At 39.4% G+C, this 27,775-nt stretch overlaps 1 protein-coding gene across 1 annotated transcript in view; it reads right to left on the bottom strand.

Moving 5' to 3' along the window:
• The window catches only part of LOC117491774 (tumor protein p53-inducible protein 11-like), a 35,944-nt gene extending 8,445 nt beyond the window's left edge, over positions 1-27,499 (bottom strand). Inside the window, 3 exon segments of the mRNA XM_034141865.1 lie at positions 4,248-4,387; positions 23,615-23,728; positions 27,340-27,499. Coding sequence (XP_033997756.1) covers positions 4,248-4,376 — 129 coding nt within the window. The 5' untranslated portion in view covers positions 4,377-4,387; positions 23,615-23,728; positions 27,340-27,499.
• Between the last annotated feature and the right edge of the window lie 276 nt (positions 27,500-27,775).

Genomic DNA, 27,775 nt, shown 5'->3' with positions numbered 1-27,775 from the left:
GGGGTAGGTAAGTTTGAGAAACCGGCTCGAGATACACTTTTTGTTATATTCCATGGAATGCTCTTAACATCCCGATAGCAATGAATATCTTAAGTGCTTTGACAAAAAATCCATAAAAAAATGTCATCTGTGGAAGCCGTAATACTGTAAAAAGCACGACCAATCATTTTAGCCGGCCCGGCTAAAATAACTGGATGGCCTACCTGCCTGTCAGCCTTCCATCTGTGCACAAACTTATCTCGTACCCTCATTGGTCATGTGCGCGTTCGTGTGTGTTGGAGGAGGGGCTCTGTAAGGAAGTGGCAGATTTTTTCCGGTTGTGTATTTTCAAATTCTAGCGCACTCGAGCTGGTTTCTCCAAAATTACCTACCCCATCTTTAGGTTGTGCATACCATGAATTGAACAAATAAAAATGAAATGAAATGTTGGTGTTAAATTACACAAGCATGGGCAAGAAACAAGTCAACCCTGCTTTCCTCCTGACAGTTACCCAGAGAGAAAAAACATGGCTGGTTGGCTTTGAAGTTGTGTTCCTTCGACTAAAATCCTGCAGGTTTTTATCACTCCCCCCACATGAAAGAGTTCCCTTCACCATCCAACATCTCTTCCTAAAAACATTTGTTTGTGTTGCAGTGAGACATGGCATCACTGAAACAAAAAATACACCTAACCTTGAAACCCATTCAATCTGAGAAGAGGAACAGTTTTCTCTCCAGCAGTGTTTAGAGGGGAGTCACTATCAATGGGAACCTTTTTTCTGCTTGGCTCTGAAATGTCAGAGTGAATGAAACAACATTGTTTGTGTCTTATTCTAGAAAGATCAAGTCATGGGTTTTGCTTTCTATGATTCCCCACTGTGAACTGTAATTATTACTGAGCACTGCAACAGGAACACAACTGTATTCAATCAAATCACATCATGAGAAATAACTTCATGAATTTAAGGCAGTTTAATGTCTGAAATATCGAATATTACAATGTTTAGGGGAAATATAACAAATATTATAAAGTTGTTGTGATATAAGACTTTATATGGTCTATGTATTTTATTTGTATATTGCATATATATATATAGACATTGTATTTATTGGGATAAACCCCTTGAGATGCACCATCTCGTTTTCAAGGGGGTCCCGAGCTTCCTGGAACTAAGAGAGAGGAAGATATAAAAAGGTTTAATGTGTCTTAGAAGAAATGGAGTAAAAAGGATTCTCTGTGTTCCTGACTTTTTCTTATATAATTCCTTTCGCCCATGGCTGGTGCTGGATTTTCATATCATAGCAGAGCCCTTAAAAAAAATATATCCTTGAAGTTAAACTCATAAAATATTGAGATAAAGAGTTGCAGATTACAGCCGTTGCCTCTCTTTTTGCACTGCAGCTGAAGTGTCTGTACATGAATGTGTTGGTGCCAGCTGTGATCATGTGACCAGGTGAATCAGCCTTCCTGTGCCATGGTTTCAGGGGTGGTTTTTGACAGGAACACATAAATATTCATGACTGGCATGAGAAATACTCAAAGGGAAATGAGCATCGACTCACGGCACAGACTTTGCTTGCCGGGGGGGGTAGAGCGGAAAAGAGTTGGGGAGAGAATGAGAAACAGGAAAAGGAAGAAATGCACAATGTTGTTTGTGATGAGAGACGCTTAATCACAGCTGCTATGGCCTTGTCGTCAGTCACTCAGTCATTTATATATAAGCACACAAAGGGCAACTCGAGAGATCATGACAAATATTCAGGAGTAGTATAGGAAGTATAATCTCTTATTCAACACACTAAATGTAGTTTTCCTTCATCTGATGTATGCAGTGCAGTCACCTTAAAGGTGGGGTAGGTAAGTTTGAGAAACCGGCTCGAGATACACTTTTTGTTATATTCCATGGAATGCTCTGAACATCCCGATAGCAATGAATATCTTAAGTGCTTTGACAACAAATCCATAAAAAAAAGTCATCTGTGGAAGCCGTGGCGCTGTAAAAAGCACGACCAATCATTTTAGCCGGCCCGGCTAAAATAACTGGATGGCCTACCTGCCTGTCAGCCTTCCATCTGTGCACAAACTTATCTCGTGCCCTCATTGGTCATGTGCGCGTTGGAGGAGGGGCTCGGTAAGGAAGTGGCAGATTCTAGCGCACTCGAGCTGGTTTCTCCAAAATTACCTACCCCACCTTTAAAGGTAGGGTAGGTAAGTTTGAGAAACCGGCTCGAGATCGCTAGAATTTGAAAATACACAGTCGGAAAAAATCTGCCACCGGCTTCCACAGATGACATTTTTTCATGGATTTTTTGTCAAAGCACTTAAGATATTCATTGCTATCGGGATGTTAAGAGCATTCCATGGAATATAACAAAAAGTGTATCTCAAGCCGGTTTCTCAAACTTACCTACCCCACCCTTAAGTAGATAATATCAACATTTCATAAGTCTCTGTGATAATCCTCTGGAAGGGATAGAAAAGAAATACACAAAACGCTGTGGTATGCCTTATCTGTGAAAGCCTGTGCTAAAGCCTGTGCTCAAGCCTGGTTGTTGTTTTTTGACCTGAACACTAAAGTAGTGTACCAGTGGCCTAAAACAGCCAAAGGGCAATATTTCTCACTGTTGAACTTTCACATACTCGAGCACAGAAGCCTCTCTCTCACCGAAGAATAAGAAATATGAACAGAATTCTTTCTCTAAGCTGTAAAAGAGACAGGAAGACACACTCAGCCGACTACAGGAGTCCTTCCCTCCTTTGTTTACAGGGACCACAGGGACAACGTGGACTATTTCCCCTCCAACTCTTGCTATGCAGCTATCTGTCAGATCCCATGGGTCTCTTTACCACCAACACTTGTTGCAAGGACACATCGAACAACTAAAGAGTAACTAGACAATGCAGCACATTTTAAAAGCAACTATTCTGTTTCTAAATTAGGGTCATTGCCATAGTTAGATAAGGAAGCCTACTACTTAAAGGTAGGGTAGGTACGTTTGAGAAACCAGCTCGAGATACACTTTTTGTTATATTCCATTGAATGCTCTTAACATCCCGATAGCAATGAATATCTCAAATAAGCTTTATGGGCATTGATGTTGAGTCATTTAGTGTCTCCTTCTCCGTCAGAAGGCTCGGTGAGAGGGATCTAAGTGGCAGATGCCCGGGTTAAGCGCCTTGCTAAAACATTGAGAGAGAAAACAAACACTCAGAAGGGCTGAGAAATGAGGGCGTCTTCTCATCACAAGCTATCAGTCACCAACGTATGCCTGCTCCCTTCTGCTCTGTTCCCTTCGCCCACTTGCCTGATTAATATTTCAGCGAGGAACAGCTTTGCCTCTGCTCACTCTAATGCAATCGTATACAAAAAGTAATCTTAGGGATCTTGATGTATAATCCCTCTGAAATGGAACAAAACATCATTGTCAGATTGCGACTGAGTTTGCATGAATATATAGATGTGTTTTTCTGTATCCTGTCACGAACCAGCATGGGAGCCATTGTGTTTTGGTATACACATCACTGTGCACTGTGTATACTGTATGAGTGGGTAAATACATGTGAGGCAGGAATATAATACATGAGAGGCATGGGATACGTGATCTAGATTCACTGAGGCATGAGGAGCAAATGCACACAACGGGACACTATGAGAGTGATTAGCCAATTAGCAGCCATTTGTGGCTTTTAAAAAGGAATCCATAGCTCTGCTCAGGATTAATGAATGCATCTGTGATCGAGAGCTATTTCTGCAGCAATATCATCCATTCAACTGCAGATGGTTTAAGACATGTGCCTTTTTTTCTTTCAAAGTCAACGTTATTGTCAATCTTCCAGTTTGTATGTACAGACAGAGAGATCGAAATACTGTTTCCCACAATCCCGAATATAAAAACAAATGTGTATAAAATATAAAAATATGTGTGCAACTATGTATATATATATATATATATATATATATATATACACAGTCAACGACACATTTTTACATGTGCACACATTAAGACCTAAATAAAAACACAGCAATCAATATATACAAAATAACAGTCACTTCAATATTTTGAGAATGTACATTAGTGCAGATTGTCCATAGAATGTGCATTATTGCAATATTGTCCATAGCAGCTTAAAAAGTGTCTGGTGCTGGATTCAAGTATACCTAAGTTGTTTGTTATGATAATGGATTGCATATGTGCCATTGGTATCTACACTACCGCCCATATTGAATAAAATGACATGAACAAATAATCCTGTAACTTAATCTGACCTTTGAGCGGTGCACTTCACCGTCATCGTCCTCGCCGCCGACGCCCAGGATCTTCCGGCTCTTCAGACGGCTTATCAGGTCCGTCTGACTGTGCTTCTTCATCAGAGGAGGGTGAGGTTTGGACGACATGGTGCAAACACCTGAGCAGAGGGGAAAGAGAGGGTAGATAGTTGGTGACATTCAGAAGGCAAGCAGTGTGTGAGGCAGTACTGTGGGAGGGAATACATAATATAAACAAGAGAGAAGATGCAAAAAATAGGAAAATGTTAGGATATTAAACTTTGTCTCTCTGTTATTATTCATTCTTTTGAAGGAGATACCTTTTTACAGCACAGGCAGGAAGAGGTATCTACCAATCTAGCAGTATCCCTTTTGAGGACTCTACTTATAAAACCCAATTTCATAACGCAGGTCGAGCAAATACAGGCAACCTCTTAAACCTTTCCATCAGATTGGAGGCAGGAGGCAGACATCCTCTGGGACTGGGACACACACACACACACACACACACACACACACACACACACACACACACACACACACACACACACCACACACAAACACACACACAGCACACACACACACACACACACACACCACACACACACACACACACACACACACACACACTACACACACACACCACACACACACACACACACACACACACACACACACACACACACACACACACACCACACACACACACACACACACACACACACCCACACCACACACTCCACACACACACACACACACACACCACACACACACCACACACACACACACACACACACACCACACACACCACACCACACACACACACACACACCACACACCACACACACACACCACACACCACACACACACACACCACACACCACACACACACACAACACACACACACACCACACACACGTGTGTAGAGCTGGGCTTTCTGGGGGTCTCGCTGTCAATATTGATCCAGCTCCACTGACAACGTGTGACATTTATGTCGCATTTGAAATGAATACTCCATGGGGTTTATTCCAACTATGATATCATCATCTATTTTCTTTCATTTTCTGTGGTTTGGCAGCTCCCAGCTTTAAGCTCTGAGCATTACTTTTTTTTATCCCCACATGCTGCTGTGATTAAAAAAACACCAAAGCTTCACTGTTGCACAGCCAGTCAGCTTTAATAGCTTTTTAATTAAAATAACATTTGCTTCAGATAAAAACTTTGCCTATCCTTTATAACACAACAATTTTGCTACAGTCTGTAAACCTTACTCAATCAATAAAGCTGTGATTGTTGCAGCTATTTAGAAGTAATAGTCGTCCAGTATAACCAGGGTATATGCAGGAATCCTGAAGTCAAATGTAAGACCTTTTAAGACCTTTTTTAAGACCCTTTCCATACATTTTAAGACCTCATCGCCACTTCGAGTTCTAACCGGTTACATTGGCGACACACTTTACTATATACAGTATTGATTGTCCTTCCTCCTTATCTTCCAACCATTTGGACGCAAAGTTGCATTTCCCCATAACGATGTTGTTCAACAACTGGCGTAAACGGGCCTTCACGCGCTATCAAGCAGTGAGCGTGCGATGTCCTGTTCAGATGACGTCAAACCCAACGGGATGCCATAAATAAACTACACAGAATCACACTACACACCTACGCAATGATTACATTCAGGCAGACTGTAGAATACAACCTCTTTGGACAATTTATATACTTATTGAAAACAAGCTACACCATTTAATACCTTGGAAAATGCAGTTTAATACTTTTTAATAGCCTTAATTTTCGCTAAATTGATTTATCAACTTTTAATACTTTTTAAGACCCCGCGGACCCCCTGATAACTTACTTCTTGGGTTTTCATAGGTTGAACAACTATTGCCCATTATTAACAACTTTTAAAACATTTTTGATCTATGCATTCAGAGAATCATTTATTGGATGCATAGAAATTAAACATTTCGGTAAATCACAATCATTAAAATAGATTTTTTTTTCATGATCTGCCTGCGTCTGCTAACTGGAATATCACCATACACAGCTGTGGTCCTACTGTATTGATCAACGTAAATGAATAGTGCATGTGGGTTTAATGGGGAAAAGCAAAAGTCAAATCAAAAAGATATTATCAACGACTCAAGAGTGTAACCTCCACTATGGTTCAACTGGAGGCATAAGCCGTGCATATACGTGTACACATGCAAACAATAGGATGGTAACAACTGATGGCTATTCCATGAACTAATTCTCTAGAGGTGTTCTTTAAAGACTCAGGAAAAAGGAGAACTCACTGCAAACAGAGTGTTTTATCCCCAGGAAAGGAAAAAAACAAACAATCAGAGCTACCAGGACACAAAGTGCTCCGTTTCCACCAATCAGGAAGTGTGTCATCACAGTGAGAGCCATATAGTAGGCAACTAAGTACTGTTGGTTTATTTACTACACAGCTAGTTTTTAAATAAACAGGTTGAAAATGTAAAATGCCAAAGCACTTCAATACAAGAATCCAGTGGCATATTTTTGGCATACTTTCCATTTTAGTGATAGCTCAGTCAGAGAGGAGTTGACAGAATATCAATTTTAATGTCTGAGGCTGCACGGTTTTATTGGATGTTTTATAGAAATTTAAGCTGAAACAATTAGTGAATTAAGTGGAAATGTTTTAATTGTTCCTATTTTTCCAAAACCATTAATGATTTAAAAATCATTAGTTCACTACCCAGTAGCAAATATATTAAAGTATCTTAAATGTGATGATTTGCTGTTTCTCTTTCAGTAAGTCAAATATAAGTAAGATTCATTCATAATGTAAATAAACACATGCTGCATGCCATACTTGAAGAGCATTACATTGTAAGGTCTTCCTGTAACTTTGTTTTCCTCACCCCCCACTTCCTTCTTCCTTATGGTTTTGCTGGAACAAACAGGTGGGAACTAAAAAGTGGGCTAATCCGACTTCATGTCTGTCTGTGATACAAATAGCAAGGCTCAACAACAAGCCCTTGTATTGGTAGTCGTACGTAGAGCAGGAGCGGTCAGTAAAGGTTACGCAGCATGTGTTCAGGCTGCTGTGTTCAAAGCTTCCTGTTTAGTCTCCCACACAGAGCACGGGGCACACTTTCTCTTTACAGGCAACACTGAAGGAAAGAGCAAAGAAAAAAGAGAAACCTATTTCCACTTAATTTAAAAGTTTGCTGTGAAAATACACCAGACACTAGCTTGTTTTTTTAATGCTCAATGAATCGGTGCACTCTCAGACTGAGTATGATGAGTCATTATCAGATAAAAAAGACTGTCAACAGATTCAGACACTCAAAAAGCGAACTCTTTGCAATTAGCTTAATTTATTTCATCCTTTTTAATGTGATGATTGCATTTGCATTTGCTATTAAGGATGATATCTTTTTCTTAACGATAGCCGACCCTTCTTAAGCACTCATTAACCGTTAAAAGAGAAGATTAGTGCTTTGCATGCAGGGGACTGTGATCAAAATGCCTCACAAGATGCCAATCTGCAACAGACTATTTTTATCTATCATTAATCGCCAGCTGCGATGTATGCGCACAACAGGAAACTGGGTCCCCGGTAGACCTGGCCAGGAAAGTTATCAGCCACGATGTTGCACGCATTGCCATGGACACAGGCAGCCACTTTCTCGGTATGTCTCAACCGGATTAATTAAAATAGCTACTGGGTTGTCAGCTGTGGGCCTGCCTTGCATAACTTCATCCTGTATGGTTCCCGCCGGTGTATTGAAACATCACAGTTTATCTGCTGGTGAATAAATGCAACAACTCCTCACAACCCAAGCCAAGCTCCCTTTGTCTCTCATGGCCACCTGATGATTAACACGGAGGAGTTAACCCTGAAGTTTGCAACAGTCCTGGCTCATTAAGGTCGTTTAAGGTGGACAAGCTATTCAACTTAAGTACCAAGCGCCTCCTCTGAGTTTTAGCCTCAATCGGTCAAATGGATAAGTGGCTGTTAAAGGATAATAATTGCTAATTGCTATACCAAGGATGAAATATGTTCTTCAGCTCTTCTTCAATAATCCTTCCTTATACCATGCATATAAAAGCAGCTTCTGGTATTATACATCCACAGAGAAATAAACAGGCAAGTTGTTCTCCCAGCTTTCATAGCCACGTTTCAGGGTTTGTCTGATTCGCTAAGAAGAAGCATGCATTGCGTAACCTCGCTCTAAATGATGCAAAATTAAAGCATTGGCATTGTGGCCCCCTGAATGTTTATCTGCTCCAACAGAATCCGTTATTATGCTAGAAATAAGACGGTGGGCAAATTACGCATTTCTCAACACATAAAAGAGCATTGCATGTCTCTCCATTGGAAATATACCATTGCTACGTGACTTGCCAGGGTAATGCTGATGCAGTTGCTTAGCAACAGCCAATGAACCAATTGCTTCCTAATTACCAAAAGCATCTTTCACGATTGGAACCAATTTTGAGTATGGGGTCTCTGCTGAGAGCCACTAGTGACACCGATGTCATCCTCGCTGCTGTTGTGAGGATATTTTAGGAAAGATGAAGAGACTTTGATCTGTGATCAGTCAACTAGAGAAGACATGATTTCCTAATTAGTAGCTTCTTGTCAGCAGAATCAAATCTTAAAGAGAGGAACAATCTAACCTGGGTGATGAATGCAAAGTCAAAGCTGAAGATGAGAATAAGGCATGTTAAATAATGAATTATTGAGTACGCGGATGAATAAAGAGAAGCTGAATTCAAGAGCAGATCCACTGCTACAGCAGTCCATTTTTAGGCAACCCAGAGTTAAAGTACAATATTCACAGAAAAGGAATCAGGGTACTGTTAAGATTGAAAGATCAAATCAAATCAAATCAAGTTTTATTTATATAGCACATTTTTAAACGATTTTTGGTCGAGCCAAAGTGTTGTACATATAATAAAAATACTTAACAGTAAAGACACTTTACAGCAAATACACAGCACAGTTTGTGCAGAATATCAGTATGAGAAAACGACACCCTCTAAGATAGGTGTGAAAAGGTGGTCTAAAGGTTTCTTTCTTTGATGCATTAAATATATCTACCTTGGAACTTAAACTATGTTTATTGTGGTCGGATGTCAATTTTTAAAGTCCAAAAACATTTTAAATTAAGCTGCATCCGTGTTATAGTGCCATGGAAGGGAAAACAGCTATCTACAATTGTGCTAATAGTACCCTCTGCATCTGTGGAACCATTCAACCATTCATTTGTTGCTAAAGAGAATAGAATAATGGCAATAATGGGAGTTGAAATCCTAATTTAAGATCTGCTAATTTGAAAAGTACATAGCAGCTTCTCCAGCATCCGAAAATACCTCCAGAACAATCTCAGCAAGACAAGAACTCCAACAATAATCAGTGCTAGGGGGTAATTCTATATGTATAATAAAAGGGGTAATTTTGTAGAAGACACAGTTATTTCTGGAGTAATTGTTTAAAGAGGAATTGCTATTTCTATACTTGGAATTCTAAATGTGAATTTCAATCACCCTGACTACAATCAGAAACGAAATACTATAACAAAAATATCAGAATGGTTTGGAAGACAGTCAAACACGTAAAGACAGTCAAACATGCCTATCACCATCTGGCAAAGGGACTATCGGTGAAAACTAGCCTTTTGGCTAATTCAAGTACATTTACATGTTTTTAATATGTTGATTAATGTACACTGTCCCTTGTTTTAAATAAATCAATTCAATTCAATTCAAAGAAGATACATTTGCAGATTTTTCAAAGCAATGCATTTGTTATAATGACATGCACATAATATACTCAAGAAGCCTCAAGAGGAAAGTGTACTACCAGTGATATATGCTGGACACATGTGGGCCGGTCCTAGACATTTTGGTGCCCTAGGCGAGATTATGATTTGGTGCCCCCTCCCCCCTCCAAGCAATACACAATAGAATATATAAAGAATCAATGTAAAATCTCTACAAAAGACCAATACACTACAAAAACTGAAATGTATGGACATGTTGGTTATATACATAAAGAAGGTTTCAAATGTATTCATTATTGTATGAACATGTTTTAATCGGGGGGTGGACGTCACAGCCTCTAGGGGGGTCCGGGGGTATGCCCCCCTGGAAAGATTTGTTTTAACATTTTAAAGCAAAATGCTTCAATCTGGTGCACTTTGAGCAGAATTACAAGAGACTAGATCTAGGGGTACAACTCTAAAACACCCATATGAAAAAGATCGGTTTACATTTTAATAACCAAATAAGTATGTGAACATAACCAATAACCTACCATAGCCAATAACAAATAAATGTAACGTATTTTATTTTTCTTGTTCATTTATATCTTATTTTACCTAGTTAACATTTATTTATGCATATTTTTTTATCTCTCCAGTTTTAAACAATATTTTTGGTTACTGTCCTATAGTATACATTGGAATGATTTCAAACCTGTTTTTATTTATCCTAATAATTATAAAGGTGTGCCTTGGAAATATTTGTTTACATAAATTGTGATCCAACCGTTTGAGACCCACTGAGATAACTTGGACTAAAGTGAACTATCTAAACACTCAGAGTCCTTTACCTCACTGAGCTGTAGTTATCAGCCTCAATCCAACAACAATCCGCGGTACCGATGCAGGCCCTCTCTCTCTCTCTCGCTCGCTCGGAGGCTCGCTCGCACTTTGGCTGTGAGCTGCGGGCGCCTGATGAGTCAACATCCCCCACTTTCATCACTTACAGCGCCCATCAGGGCAAATGAAAAGTGTAACCAGGGTGAAAAGGGTGTTACCTTGACTTAATTATGAATGTTGTTACATCAAGGCTGAAATTAGGATGAGCCAAACAGTCAAAAAAATAGTTTTCCCTCCCAGAACTACCAGCGCAGCGCCCCCCCAGATCTGGCGCCCTAGGCGACCGCCTATGTCGCCAGTGCTACGGGCCGGCCCTGGCTGGACAGCCTGCATTGATTCAGTCTGCAGAGATCTGTGATCGTGCATGTATTTGCAGAATATCGATGCATTTACTTCCAAGAGAGAGAGGGAACATCGTCTTAGCACCAAGAACATATCAATTGATCCGTGTGAGTGTTGGAAGATATCAGATATGTCTATGTGGAGTTAAGAATGAACCAAAGCCAGCACAATATGAGCAGCCAACAGTATCCTTTTAGTTCCTTTGTCATGGTTTTGTGCCATGACAAAGGTCATGCTAAGCTGCTAAACATAGGAGGAAGATATTGTGGGAAAGGTGCGAACTCCCTGAGAGATTTCAACGAGAAAGATGTTCTGCAAAAAATGATTGTATCAGAAGAACAAAGCAGTGTGTGGGTGTGGAGGAGCAACTGTGAACAAATGTGTTACTCAAAATAAGAAAGCCGTTTCTTCAGCCTGCTCTCATCTCCTCCTCTTCTCCAAAAATAACGTTAGACACGGTTGCCCAGTAGCCTCTAAATCCCCTCACCGCCATGTTTGGGATATCTTAGCATCATATAGTGCCAGGAGTAGATAATAAAAAAAACAACACTTCTATTCAACAGTCTCCAAAAACAAGTGTGAGCAGTTCATGCTTCATGAAACGTCTGTCTCATGAGCCCACTCAATTTACTGACCTTTGTAAATGTGTTACTTCTCGTGGTTAGTGTGGTTAATGAAATGATTTCTCATTGCCCTCAGCAACAGTGGAGCTTCAGCACATAGCCTGTTACATTAGGCCTAGGACAGGAAGATCAAGAGTCCTGTGATCTGATTGAATAAAATCATGTCTTTTTGGATTCCAGATGTCATAACAGTGTAAAGAGTTGTTTGAATCAGAATCAGAAATCAGAATCAGAAACGGGTTTATTACCAAGTATGTTTACACGTACGAGGAATTTGACTATAGGTGTCGTGATGCATACATAAAAATTAAAATATGTAAAAAAATAACACAGATAGCTAACTATATTAAGAACACTAATACAAATATAAGTGTTGTCTTACTGGTGCAACAGCAGGATTGGGAATAGCAATGTCCTTCTGTTTGGAAAGTCAGACCACCACTATGGTCGAGACTGAAATATACTTAAATCTACTCGATAGATTCCCATTCACGTTTATACAGATTGAAGGACACCGACTTGTGTGAAAACCTGACTTTTTATCTTGCGCATTATAATGTTGACATCTTATGTTTGAGGTGACATTTCTCAACTATTGAATGGATTTCCATTCACTTTGATATATCCATGGTTCCCAAAGGATACATCTCTTCCTCTGGCAACACCATTTTTTGTTTAGTGCTAACATAAGGTGGAAATCTGTGGTTAAGAATGTTTATCTTACAATATGTTGTAACCACCACAGCATCATGCTATGTATCGGCTTTAGCTGTTGTTGATGGGGGAAAGAAGCTGGAAACTTATTCTGATGACAAAATAATTGTCATCTCACACAATGCAACCACTGGGGAACACTGAGGCACAAGTTTTCCTTGACGCAGTCCAACATAACTGAAAAGTGCCCAGGGGCAAGTGGAGCTTAGAAACTGCAGGACTCCACTTTGAAGTCAGCATTTCCACAACAACCTCGGAAATCTACCCAGCAGTGACCAAATTATTAACTCCCACTTCCTCCAGGACCTGTTCTGAAGCACTATGAGAAATTGTGATCGGAATCGAAGGTGGCAGCCGTGTTTTGAACAGGAGCAGCATGAAATATGAAATTGGCCTTGTTTACCCAGACCATGTGTTGGGCATTCAAGGTCTGTTCCAAGCTGTGGGCCTACAGCCGAAGTTTTACCTAATTTTGTTTCTTTTATTTGCTCACAATTCATAACTGAAAAACAAACTGCTCAGAGAATGCTGTGAAGTGCGTTGTGTAATCTCTCTGCATTCAAGTTCTTACTATTTCTGTAACAGACAAAAGCTTTTGTTTTCTGATCCTTAGTGCTGTCTTCTATCAGAGCTGCAATTATTGTCACAATGTTGACAACTAACTCAAAACTGATTCACTAAAACTGCTTAACAATATCCAAAGGAATCTTATTTATTACGCAACAAGTTAGCATTTAATGCCTAACATTGGTGACATAATAATCACTCTTTAATTTAAACATTACTCTCAATCCTTGTATATTTGTATACCAATCTCTATTTTACTAATCAGGCTTTTTTAGTGTGCTTGTGTGCATTAACAGTGATCTTGGACCGCTCGCACAAGGTGATGACACCCCTCTTAATGGTGTATCATGGTTTGTACCGTATATTGTGTATTACATCATATATATAATATTGTGTTTATTTATCTACCTGCAAGAGTAGACAAGATTTGAAAGAAACGTCAGAACATAAGCCACACATTTTACGTGAATCCACACACCTTGGACACAATTTGAATAATACTGTTATGACAACCATGTTAGGGGGTTAAATGATTGTGGAAACTATCTGTGTCTGCTTGATAAATTGCAAGATCAGTTCCAAAAACACAGGAGAAAAAAACCTTTGAGCCTTATATTATGCATGAACAGCAAACTACTGACACATGACAAGTCTTAAGTTGTGCCTTTTCTCTTCATGGGGCCTGCGTGATCACACATTTGACACGTTAACCGTTGACCGTGACATCAGTACGGCACTGGAAACAGCAATCTGCACACGACAGTGCATCGTGCAAGTGGAGGGAATGAACCTGTAGACGTATCCAGACATCCAAATGTGGAAAATCTGAGATCATTTCCTTCAAATCACCTAAAGCAATGGTTTCCCTGCCAAACAGACGCAGGCTCTGATGTGCTAGATAATACAGATGAGGTTTCGCTGTGGCAAAAGGGCAGAGAAAACACATGAACACAGACAGCAGTGCTTCTGACAGCTGGTGATAAACAAAAGACAATAGAGGAGGCGGTGAATTTCTTTCTTGAGTCAGAACAGGCCAGCGATGCGTACCCTGGAAACTGTACTCCACACAACACAGAGGACATCTGTACACACAGTCAGTATGAGAGAACTGCTCCTCAGTTACCATCAATGTATTATTGTGCTGAGCCAAAGAGATTAATGCTGTTCATCTGGGGACAGCCACTGTGGGATGAACTAGTCCTAATGAGTCCTGGGATTCAGGGTTTCCCTTCCTAATATTCAGTTATTACATCACTGAGCAGCAAGGGAAATTACCCTCTTGTTGGTCAACTTGCTCCAACTTGATTATGTTCGAGTGTGTTTAATAAAGATCTTCTGGGAGTCACAATAACATAAGAAGCCGAGTATCCCAGGAGTCATTGTCACTTTAATGAGCTGTTCCTACATCTATTATTTTTAACAATGCAAATCTGTTGAAAAACCTATTTTCAAAATTGCCCGAATCATGATTGAATGCTACATAACTACCCTTGTTATTGAATTAGATATTGATTAAGAATGTGCATTTCTAAAGTGTTGTCTTGTCAGCTGTAGGGATAATGACTGAGTCCACATAATAGCGGTCCAGCTGTGTCTCAGTGGGGGGAGGCCGCCCTGCATCCCTCCCCCCCCCCCGCGCCCTGCAACTGCTCATTTATAAATTGATGTAGAGAAAAAATACATACATATACCCATTATTTTTGCAACGCTAGTGCCCTTTAACACTTTGAGACACACTGTACATGGAAATAGAGAAACACGCAAGCCTAGTAACACAACAACCCATAATGCAACACTCTCAGGCTTTGGTAGCAGTAGGAGCCAATGCTTGCTCCAAGTAATGTGAATATATGAATGTCCAGCACTCAGCTAGAATACATCTAACATTATTCAAATGTAATTTCCAGAGAAAAAAACCAAATTATCATTAATCTGTGTCAATATCGCAATAACAATCCAAAGTAAGGGATTGTTATATGACTTGACACAGCTCTGTACACAAACACACAGTATGATGTAATGCTGTGTAAGAAAGAAGGGCAATTTCTGTTTACCATCTATGGCATTGAGGAGGGGGGAGCTAGTAGTATGAAATCACTGAGCCCTGCCAGTGAGTGTTTGGTTTTTCTATCTATGGAGCCATCTTGACACGGGGGGCTCAATGTGAAGCCAAGGCAGAAGCAGCATGTGAGGTAAAGCAGAGCTGACACTCAGTGCACACGCGCAGCTGGGATGTGTGTCCTCCGAAGAACAAAACCATCAGAGCTCAGCAGGGATCCATCATGCAACGAAAACACCGGCAAACTGAGGTCCCGCTTTTTAAATACACACCAACAACAGTGACAAAATGCTTCGAATCAGTCTTTACCACACTGTAAGACACTGAGAAACAGACAACCAGTATTTATTACTACTTATTTATAGTAATTATTATTATTAGTTACACAGTGACTTATAATTAGAGTTATTATTGATTTCCTCACCTCTGCAGCTGCACATTGTTGTCGCTTTGATTTTGAATAAATGCTGTTATCCCTATTGCACAGTACACAGACACAGGATGAAGAACTGACAGTGACTAAATTGTACTCAGTATTTTGCTGTCATTTTGGATTTACAGCAAGATATTAATGAGTGTATATGCAGTAGTGACTTTGTTTGTAAATAGTACTGTTGCTGCCCTGGAAACAACATGTATTAGTAGCATTTTGTCTTCGCAATATAACAACAACAACAATGTAAGCGTACATACTTTCCTCATATCCTGCAGACTTATTGCACAGGTTAGAAAGCAGAAGCAGATGTTTCATTATTGTAGTGAAACAACAAAGCTGCAAAACCTTCACAGATGATTGTTTGTTTGTCTTGCCAAAGCTGAAGAAAGCTATGACACTTCATGATCATGCAAATACAACTGTATGGTCTTTCCAGAGGTTATAGAATGGGGTGCTGTTGAACTGTATTGCATTGTGCAGAAAGATGATTGGGGGTGGGAAAAAAAAGGAAACACCACAACCTGCCTCTTTCAAAATGAACATAAAGTTGAATCCATTTCTCTCTTTAACGTTTGTAATATTCATGAAAGTAGGATTTATTACAGGACTTTTGAATTAGACATGATTCGGTTTAACTACTTGTACATATTCAATTGGTAACTGAATGTAAAACATGTTCATGTGTCTGCAGAGTTAAGCCAGAAGGAATGAAGGAAGTGGAGACCCAGGTAGCAGGAAATACCAGATCAAACACGTGTTGGCCAAGACCAATTAAATTATCTAATGGGGTAGGCTTTAATGACGCACAGCAAAAAGATTATTAGTGGATACAACTCTGTGCACCCAATTATTTTCCCCTCAAGACTGCTGGCATAATTCAGGAGATTTGTAAGTATGTCAAGGGTAACCACCACCCACAGACCCTTCCCCGCACTAAACACCAACACAGTAAAATGGGTTGTTATTGCACTTTGTGGATTAAGTGAATTACAATTCACTACAAGATGATTATGAACTAAAGAACTGTTGCCCATTTGGCTTGTGGGTAACAATTGGATTGATCAATGGCTTAAAATGAAAAACACTCAGTGGAGGCTTTTAGAGTGCTGCTGTGAAATTAATTAAGCTGGTGAGAATAACAGAGTTATTATAGTGGTTATGGGGTTGTTTTGTATCTAGAAGTCGATGTTGGTAAAGGCAGGGTGAAATTGGGAAGCTGTTTAATAAGCAGACTTCACGGGTGGTGATTAGTAATGCAGTTAGTTGGGAAATAAAGCAAGTGGTTCGAGATTAGAGTTGAAATGATGGCGATATAAAAAAAAGGCACTTTTTAGTTTCATAAACAAATTCAAGCGTTGTTGTGTAGATCGCCATGGCTCATACATGAAAACGGATCCAAATATTGGTTTTAAAACTAACAAATAATTTGGAGATTGTTCAACTCACAGTTACCTCTAGAGTCAACGTTTTCTTTATACCAATCTAAGGGATGATTGAATAAAAACACTATAAAGAAACCACCTAAATCTTGGGGCTGCAAAAGTGTACAGAAGGTTTAGTTTGAGAGATTAGGGAGAGAACTGCACATTTTGACCCTACAATTTTTACGTCAGGGTATGATGTATTAATGATACTCCAATATGATTCAAAGCAGTATAATTTTGGTATATGATATGTAAGCAAAACCTCCTTAATCAAGCACTCTCTATTTATTTTTTTTCAACTCTGCCATATTTCTAACCTTTTTACATTCGTCTGCTTTTCTGATCTTGTTGAACATTGTGCTGTAGCGCTAAAAAGGGAGTATGATAATGTGCAATTTGTAAAAGTGGAGCAGACATGTTTCTGGGTTCCTAGGGAAACCACAGGGCTGCTGTGGACAATTACTAACTCCATCTGTCAATGAGTGAGTTTTAAAGCAAATTAAATCACCTCCTGGAGCCCCCTGATTGTAAACAGCTAAAGCATGTGAATTAATTTGGAAATAATGCAAAAAATGACTGTGTGAAATACTTTGCTATGAGCTACCAATGCTTTTTTGATAGTCAAACTCGACGTGTCTCATTCACAGGAAATAAGACAATGTTAATTGTCCTAAGACAACAAGACAGCCCTCCACTTGTTCCCTCCTTGCACAGCTTGTCTTGCCTGTTGAAGCGATACCTGGTTGCTAAGCAGCGCTGCTGGATGACGGAGAGTACTCATTTAAAGGGCTCAACCTGCGTCACTAAACAATATCTTCAGGTGGGTGTAATTGTTAGGCAAAGGTCAAAAAGAGATCTTTAAAATATCCTACATGTTTGCTTTGCCATCTAGTAACATGCACTTCATTACACTTCCTCTCCTGAACATGTGGAAGAGTAATCATGTGCTCATCACTCCAGGAAATATAGCGGTAATGGATGATCATAAATTCACACAGCAGTAAACATAAATGATATTGCCCATAAAAACAAATGAGCCAACAAGAGGGTATCACAGTAACAGCCGACATCATCGACGTGTGACAGTGCTGCTCAGCTTTTCCTTTCACTAGACCAAGAGCAACAACTTCCATCTTGTTGTCACACACTTGAAGAAGTTTGGGCAACAACGCGGCCTCATTCTTCACATGATGAGTGACTGTGTATACATAACTAAGAATCTGCTTTCAAAAAAGAAAAGCTGGTAGTTTACATTCTTACTTTTATGGCAATGACATATATACAAACACAGAAAGAGAGGGAGATGTTTTCATGAGCGAGACAAGGGATATTGATCCGCCAAACACTGACAATTTGTTCCCTTCTTTGTATGTACGCCATTTCCAACTCTGATTTTAACTTCAATTCAATATATATATATATATTCAATATTTGAATGGCTTTAGAGTTCGGGCCGAGACACTAACCATAAAGTATTTACACTATATATTATTAACACGTCTAGAATTGGATAGAGTTCATGTATAATACAGAAACAGTACAAGGTAAGAAAACTACCCAACACTAACCAAATGCTCCAAAAACTAAACTAATTTATTTATCTATTTGTCTAAATATTGGTATAAATATTATTAAAAGAAATAATTATAATAAACACAGACACATTAGAATATAAAGAATGGTATAAATTAAATGCATTTCAGAGTAGAGTAACTAGTTTCAAAGTTCAGTCACTTACTTTTTATTGCCTGAATTTCAAAGTTGTTTGTTCCAACTAGCAACCAGAATGAATGATGTTGACATTTTATTTGCCGGTTGGCCAGTGTGACAAATCACCCTTTTGTACAGCTCACACTCGAAGAGCAGTGAAGAAAAGAAAAAAACAAATAGGAAAGCAATTATCATAGAAGTGCTATCTTTCTCTGACTTTACCTGCAAAGTAAAGCGAGAAAGGACTTTGGCTGGGTCAACTGAATCCTCTGTGATATTAGAGAGCTTGAACTTCACTTCAGAGACACAATGTTCCTGAAAAAAAACATGTAGTCTTTCTTTTTGTTACAAATACAGAGTAGTGCAGCAATGCCACACACTGCTTTACTGCGTGTTTATATCTCAGCTATATCTTCCATCTCTTAGTTTGGGAAAGGTTTGTTTTAAATACTTGAATTACTCAAATATGACAAGCGGCTCAGTGAATGTACTCGATGACCTAAATAAAGAATAGAGTTGGAAATGTAAATAAGGAAATCTTCTTAAAAGTAAACAAGCCTTGTTTGGGGCCATGTTGACACACATAATATTACAAATACAAATATGGTTTGTGATATCTAGCTCTACGTAGGACTCAAGATAATTTAATAGGTAGTAACTAGATTGAATACTTTCACATAATGCACAAAACGTCTTGGTGTAGGTCAATGTTAGAACGTCTTCTCCCATGAGTCTATTCTTGTCGTGTCCTCCAAGCTAAAAGTTATCCGTCCGTCTTCAAAACAGACAAAAAAATCTAATTTCAGCATTACATCTGACTGTGATCATTCTGTGTGCCTCCGATCTGAAGCTATGACAGAAACACTAAAATCAATTCTGCCCTATCAGTAAGCAGAGCACCTTCAACAAACATTGAATACACACAGCTTCATGTAAAACCAACACAGGCACATACCGATCCTGTTACTATTCACTCGCTATGATTGGTTTGTTCTTCATTCTCCCCCACTGTAGACAGAGTGCAAATAATAAACGGTTATCTGTGACAGAAAATCAATAGTTGAAACTTTACATGTTACAACATTTTAACCCTGTTATTGTCTGCGGAAAATACGAGACGTTCAATTAAAATCACAAAGTTCCTCTCACCGTCACGTCTTTCAAGTGCCAATCAGACGACACTGACAGACAACAAAATGTCAGTTATTACATCTCTTCCTAGAAGTGGTGTGTCTTTGTTCAGGAGGTGATATGGAGGCATGCAGCTCACCAGGAGCAGCTGATAGGTCCACTCTACAAGTAGGCAGACAGGCCTCAGTATAGTCTTTGTTTGTCAATGGGTAAAGTTTCTTCAAAGCAACTCCCAAACTCTGTCTGCAGTGTGTGTGTGTGTGTGTGTGGGGGGGTGTGTGGGTGGGTAAGGCATTTAATGTTTTCTCCCCCAAATGCATTCAAGCCTTATTAGTTTACCAGAAAAAGGTCAGACAGCTTGTCACTAAAGTCGTGAGCAGAATTTGCTCAACAGCCCACAGCAGCAATCTGTGAAGTCCTGCAGCTAATTGGATTGCTTTTCGATTCTACACCGGAAAAAAAGTAAGAAAAGTACAGCCATGGCCAGTGAATATAACTATTGTTGAAAAATGTGTTTTTGTTCATGAACTTGATGTTTAAAAAATTCAACTGACTTCAGTAAAAAAATTGACACATATTTTCACTCATCTTCTCATTTGCCTCTTGATAAATGTGAATACACCCCCGCAGCTGGCTAATCAGGTTTGAACAGAGCACTACAAATGCCATGAGGGCTCAGCTGAGTTTACACAGAAACAAATGAGGGAATGAACCTTAGCCAGTGGCAAATCAATGGCTCCCCAGGATGGCTGATGATCAAGCATGATGAGATAAATATCGAATTGGGGGAAAAGGTTGCATTTATCTCCTGTCCCTATTATCTTCAATTTACATTACATTACATTACATTGCATTTAGCTGACGCTTTTATCCAAAGCGACTTACAATAAGTGCATTCGACCAAGAAGATACAAACTTGAAGAAAACACAATCATATAAGTACATCAGGTTTCATAGAGCCAAAACATTTCAAGTGCTACTCAACTGGCTTTAGATAAGCCTATCTTTTATTAGTATATAAGTGCTTTGTTAGTCATTTTATTGCTCGAAGTGGAGTCGAAAGGGATGAGTTGCAGCGAGCCGTTTGGCTGATGCAGAGCGGAGTGCACGTGCTGGGGTGTATGGTTTAACCATGTCTTGGATGTAGGAAGGGCCAGAACCATTCACAGCATGGTACGCAAGTACCAGTGTCTTGAAGTGGATTCTAGCAGTTACTGGAATTTATGTTTGCGACTGCATGATTATAATCCATTTAGAAGAAAATTAAACTTCTCAAGAGCATGGAAGTTGCTCTGTTCTCTGCCTCATTGATGTCAGTAATCCCTTCAGAATCAGAAATGATCCAAAAACAGTTTTAAAACTCTATTAAGGCTGGGCCAAATAGCTATGAAAATCACTGTAGGAAAATAAATATAAAAAACAAATGCATGTTTAATGTATTTTCTTTCCTCGCTGCATTAGGTAAGCAAAACAATTGGCTAGTTTAATACATGAAAAATTACTTAATTTAAAGCCTACAATATAAGAAATCAGTTTGTAAGCTTTATATGCAATTTGCTAAGAATCATTCATTTGCATAATTGCATTTTGTAAAACACCGAAAGATGATCATATTAAGAACAACTATTGTATTGACTTATTACCCAGGCCTAAGGATTTAAGATATAATAATATGACGAAGTGTGCAGGAAAATCAATCAGCATTTAAATGAAGCAGCAAGAACATCCTATAGCTAAGAATAACCAACACACCAGCACCTTATTGACACCAATTAGGCTGTCATGCAGTGTGATGGATCAATCACACGCTTAGATGAATCCGACAAATTAAATAGACTCATCTCATCTGATTATAAATACCGTAACTAAATAAATAGTCTTCTCTCTCATTAAATACGAGGCCTTTGTGGCTCCTCCCTTATAAAACGCTTTGGGAAACCCTGTAAGACTGACGCACATTTTGAACAAAGATCCATCTCACTTGGACCAAGGACAGATATTCTTCTGACTAACAGCTGCTACTGAATTTATTTTCCAACCATATTTGACACTTGTGTCTGCTTCTTTGCTGGCCTGTTTGTGGAACATCTGGAAATGGTAATCCATTTATTTGTTTTATCTAATTAAAAATAGTCTGCAAATATTTTAATAATCGGCCAAGCAATAGTGCCAAAAATCCTCTGGCTTGTTTTCATGTTTTCTTAGTCTAGTATCAAATTGATTATATTTTAACGTTGGGTCTGGGGTAAGAAATTCTTTACTATTTTCTTTTCTAGACACACCATTACTCAAAAACACATTGAAGTAGTTGCAGCTTTTTACTTAAATAGTCAAATGTTTTGAAATATAATTTGACATCATCATCAGACTTAAAGGTGGGGTAGGTAAGTTTGAGAAACCAGCTCGAGATCGCTAGAATTTGAAAATACACAACCGGAGAAAATCTGCCACTTCCTTATAGAGCCCCTCCTCCAACACACACGAACGCGCACATGACCAATGAGGGCACGAGATAAGTTTGTGCACAGATGGAAGGCTGACAGGCAGGTAGGCCATCCAGTTATTTTAGCCGGGCCGGCTAAAATGATTGGTCGTGCTTTTTACAGTACTACGGCTTCCACAGATGACATTTTTTTATGGATTTTTTGTCAAAGCACTTAAGATATTCATTGCTATCGGGATGTTAAGAGCATTCCATGGAATATAACAAAAAGTGTATCTCGAGCCGGTTTCTCAAACTTACCTACCCTACCTTTAAATCAGCAATTTTCCAAACCAATCACAGTAAATACTCAAGTGAAGCAACCTGGAGATGAACCCGGCACAGTATGTGATCAATAATGCAGAACACTAGCAACAGTTGTCAGTTAAGTGGAAACCAACAGTTCAGTGATGAGCTGCTGCTGTTAGAAAGCAATCAAAGAGAGAAAGTAAAAAAGAAAAACGCCTGTAGGATAAGGATTAAGCCTCCTGCATAGTGATGGCTCTGAGGCAATAAACGAGAACCCATGGAGAGATAAAGCTGCCTTCTCATCTGTTAATATTTACCAGCTGAAATACTTCCATTTCTTTTATCATATTTTGGGTCCTTCCAGTATAAGGTTTCTCGGAGGTCAGCTAGCCATAAACGTTAGACGTGATGCATGAGTGCCGCTGAGGAGAACTGAAGGTTGACTTTGTCCAAATGGCCAGAGGGAAATGTGAAACCATATTTTGTTGTTATAACTCAAAGAGCACACACACACACACACACACACACACACACACACACACACACACACACACACACACACACACACACACACACACACACACACACACACACACACACACACACACACACACACACACACACACACACACACACACACACACACACACACACACACACACACACACACACACACACACACACACACACAACACACACACACACACACACACACACACACACACCACACACACACACACACACAACACACACACACACACACACACACACACACACACAACACACACAACACCACACACACACACACAACACACACACACACACACACACACACACACACACACACACACACACACACACACACACACACACACACACACACACACACACACACACACACACACACACACACACACACACACACACCTCCTTTCAGGCCAATTACTATTAGAAATCAGTGAAACAGAAACACAACTTGTACTTACTGAAAGCAGATCTGATACGTTGTGGAGGTTGCACCTTGGTTCTAACCCCAAATGAAGAAGACGATGCTGCTACTCCGCTCTTCCAAATGCCCTGCAAGGCCACCTTAAGTTCACCTGTCAATTAAAAATAAAAGCATATGTTTTAAAATTAAACATGTCTCTTCTCTTCTTTAACATGTGTTTATATGATGGAATCAAATCAAACAAAAAAATAGCACCCCATGCAGTACAACATTACAATATGAAGTAAAGGGATTATCAAAGATAATCAATCCAAAATGAGAGTTCATGCAGAGAGCTGTAAAAAGCCTGGGGGAAATTACTTGCCAAATATAAACAGTCCACAGTGTTTTGACACCACTCAACAATGCAATTGCTTTTCTGTCTTCCCTTCGACGTAATCAATGAGATGAGCAGCCTATCACAGCCATAACACCGCAAAGTCTGAAAAGCAACATATGGTCTTAGCTTCTCTAATCTTGTCCATTGGAAATAAACAACAGAGTCACATCTGCTGTCGTCCCATTATTGGAGCCTGTAGCAAACCCACTGTCACACCAGGCAGTAGGAAATTAAAAGCAAAGATGCCAGGAAGAAAGCAATCCTCATTGGCAGAAAGATATCACTGGAACACAGGAGTCCCTGGAGACAGACCAGAAGTCAGTGCGGAAAGAGGAAACTAAATATAGCTAACCACCATTTTGTGAGGTAAATCACTTTTATCGCTGTTTTATGAAAACATCTAAGGCGACAATTACCGAGATAACGCTATCTGAAGAGATCCACTTTGAAAGCTGTGACTGTTAAAAATACACACACTTCCCCATTCTCTTGAGTATTGACAATGTAGTATTAAAGACTTGCTTTCAAGGCAAATATCCTTCCAACCACTGTTTAGAGAAACATCACTTTGTGCTACTGTATCTGATCCAGCAGGAACAAATGCCTCAGGCGGTATAAATACGCTCACAATTTTAATGGCCTGCAAGTGTTCATGTGCAGCAAAAACAAACAAAAACGATGTATTATTATTTAATATAACACTTGTTTTTTCTGTATTGTAGGACTGCACTGGGAAAGGAAGCGTTAATTAATTACTCTGGGGTTAAAACAAAAAAAAGAGGTCACCATCTGCTTTGGCTACCCAGCATGCAGCATGCCAGGAGTGTGTGGAGGACCTGTGGGACTGCCCAGGGCTATAGTGAGCGCCACCGCCACCTCCCTCTGTGCCTCTACACAAAGACTACACACAGAGACACACAACCATGCTGCTCAACTCTCCAAGGATAATTTCCCCTCACATTGAGACCAAGTTAAATCTGTATCCAGTCTGGTAGGGTTCAAGGGACACTGTCAAACTTGCTGAGAGAAATTATTTCTTAGTTTCACCCGGTTTTGTGGAAAATACTCTTTTAACCAATGAACCCAAGCCTTAGGAAGATGATGATGTAATGCTTTATTTTTACAAGACGCTTTGTTTGTTACAGATCCTAGCTTAAAAGGTAATTACACCGTGATTTTTTAAATAGTTTTCATAAAGAAATGTGAAGGATGATACAAAGATTCCTCCGATTGATGATTGAAATTGTAATTGCATTATCAGTCAAAACAATTGCAATTAGATATTTTTAATCCCAAATCATTCAGCCCTCATGTGTCTTCTCTCTATGTGACACAGAAAGCTGTGCTGCTGTTCTGAAGGGGATTCATTAGTGGGAGAATCTGGCAACTTGAGGGTTGGCTGAGGTGACAATATCCTGCAGTCAAAAGTGTTCATGGAGAAAGGACAACGGTCCTAAAGGTCATCATCAGGCCAGATGTGACCTATTCACCAAATCCACTTCTGAGCACTGAAGGTGGAGTGCTACTAAAGGATGTGCTCAGAGTGAATATATCTAATGGTTTGCTTTCTATGGTTAAAAACTGCCGATGGCTATATTAGCACAGCGACAGTAATGTTCAAAAAGCATCGGCTGCTGCCCACTCCAAGTGCATTTTTTATTTATTCTTGACAATGCAGAAAACATTGTCGCCGTGGGCACATAAAACAGAAAAGGAAGCCCCGTTTTATCTCTTGTGTTTCTTTGGCCAATTCGATTCTTCCCCCTGCCCACAGAACATGGATGACATCCTGATAAGATGGCAATTACAGAAAAATAGTACAACTTCCGCCATGGGAATAAAGCCTGATTCATAAAAAAAGAACTTTAAAAAAGTTGTCTTGCTGAGGGGGAATAACAGCTCTCCTCGGGTCCATTTGTTCAACATCATTGTCATTTTCAGAAAACAAAGAATATCAAAGCCACCATGTCACTTCCCTCATGTTATGAGCTTCTGTTTAACCCAAGCCAGCATCTTGGGTTAGTTTTTGTTGTGTGTTCAGATGTTTAAAAGGATTATGAAACCTCGGTATATGCAGTGTCTTTCCTTTGAAGACACTCCACAAATGAAGCAGTTGGATGTATGAATATAAAATGAGCTTGTATTTCAGTCATCTAAAGAAGAATCGTCATAGTAATTAAGATTGAGACTTTCCCCGCAGACGGATCAACACGAGGCTTAGCTCACTTCACTGCCAGACAACAAGGTAACATGTCAGTGCTGCAGCAATGCTTGAGTTCACTAGGAACAAGTCTTGACACACCAAATAGTAACATGAACTATTTGGTGTCAAGCAAACTCTTACACCAAAAGATTTATCTCTCCCAAAGAAACAGCAGCTTATTCCAAGACACTCTTGTCAGTCCAATTAGATCATTTCACATAATCTCAATTACTATATAAGGAGGAAAGCATACATTCAAACTGTGTAAACTGAGACAACTCCTCTCATTTTTAAGATAAGATAAGAACAATATTGATCCCCCTCAGGGGAAATCACTTGTTGCAGCAGTGATGAGGAAAAACGTTAAAAATAAAACATGAAACAAGATAAGAAACTAGACGAAAAAAAGACAACAAAGCTAAATCTATTTAAACACGTAACCTCAGTTATGTATAACCTCAACACAGGTATGTCTCCCTTCTTGTGATCATGTGCTGCTGACCAAATTGGGCAATTTCTACCACTGAAATCCCCAGAGATTTTGGCTCTCACTTGCTCACCACATCGGTTAATCCACTTTCAAATATTAAGGAACTCTGTCAAAATAAGAAAAGCTCAGCTCTGTTGATTTGAATAATTAATCAGGAGGGAATTTACTAGCAAACATTAACCTTTGCTGCTAAATAACTTCACAGTAACTGAGTGGGGTGTAGCAGCAGCCGTAGATACGGATATGGAGCTTAATAAAACGTAATTTAAAAAGAAAGGGGTTTCTCAAACTATTGCATGCAAGTATGTTGCTTCACGTTAAATGCCAGTGAAACAAAAGCAAAAAAAAAGGTGATTTTTTTTATCTCTGCAACGGCTTTTTAACAGACCTCTCCACCACGCGTAACTTCGCTTTTCCAGCTTTTTTAACGTTACCAACATTTCACATAAACTAATACTACAACAACACAACTTAAAAGCCAGATCAAATCAATATTTCATGCAGAAATATGATAAGCTATTCTACTCACGCAACAAAATGACTTATATTTACGCTAGCAGTCAACTCTCCCAAAACGTTGACAGATAGAAAACATGGCTTGAAAACATCCTAAAAGTGAAATTTAAAGGAAATTCGTGGGCTAGACAACAGTACATATATTTAAAAGCGCAGATAACGTGTTTAACTTACAGTAAGAAAGAGCAGTGGTGTCCAGAGTTCGCTTGAGAGAGTATTTAGCCGTTATTTCAGTGAGCAAGGCAGATAGTGTAGCGGATCATCGTAGCGCTCCGTGCTTTCTTCACAAACCCGGAGCAGCAAACAATCCACAGTACACACTACCGTAATAACCCGCGCGCACACCACCGCGCACACCGGGTTCTGTCTACCGTAATACAGGAGCAAGCGGCAGACCACTTTGACCAATGAAAACCAGTTCCAACAAAAACAACACATCCAAGGCAGTAAATCAAATGTTTTTACTGAACTAAAAGTAGGCCTACCTATCACATATTTATAAGACCTGCATTCTAAATATCCCTTAAGTAAAATAAATAGTGAGATATAATGCAATACATTTACTCAAGTAGCACAATGTACTTAAGTAGCTTTCTTTTCTTTATTTTTT

The sequence above is a fragment of the Trematomus bernacchii genome, unplaced genomic scaffold (assembly GCF_902827165.1).
Source record: "Trematomus bernacchii unplaced genomic scaffold, fTreBer1.1, whole genome shotgun sequence".
Taxonomy (NCBI): Eukaryota; Metazoa; Chordata; class Actinopteri; order Perciformes; family Nototheniidae; genus Trematomus; species Trematomus bernacchii.
This window is presented reverse-complemented; position numbering and strand designations above follow the sequence as displayed.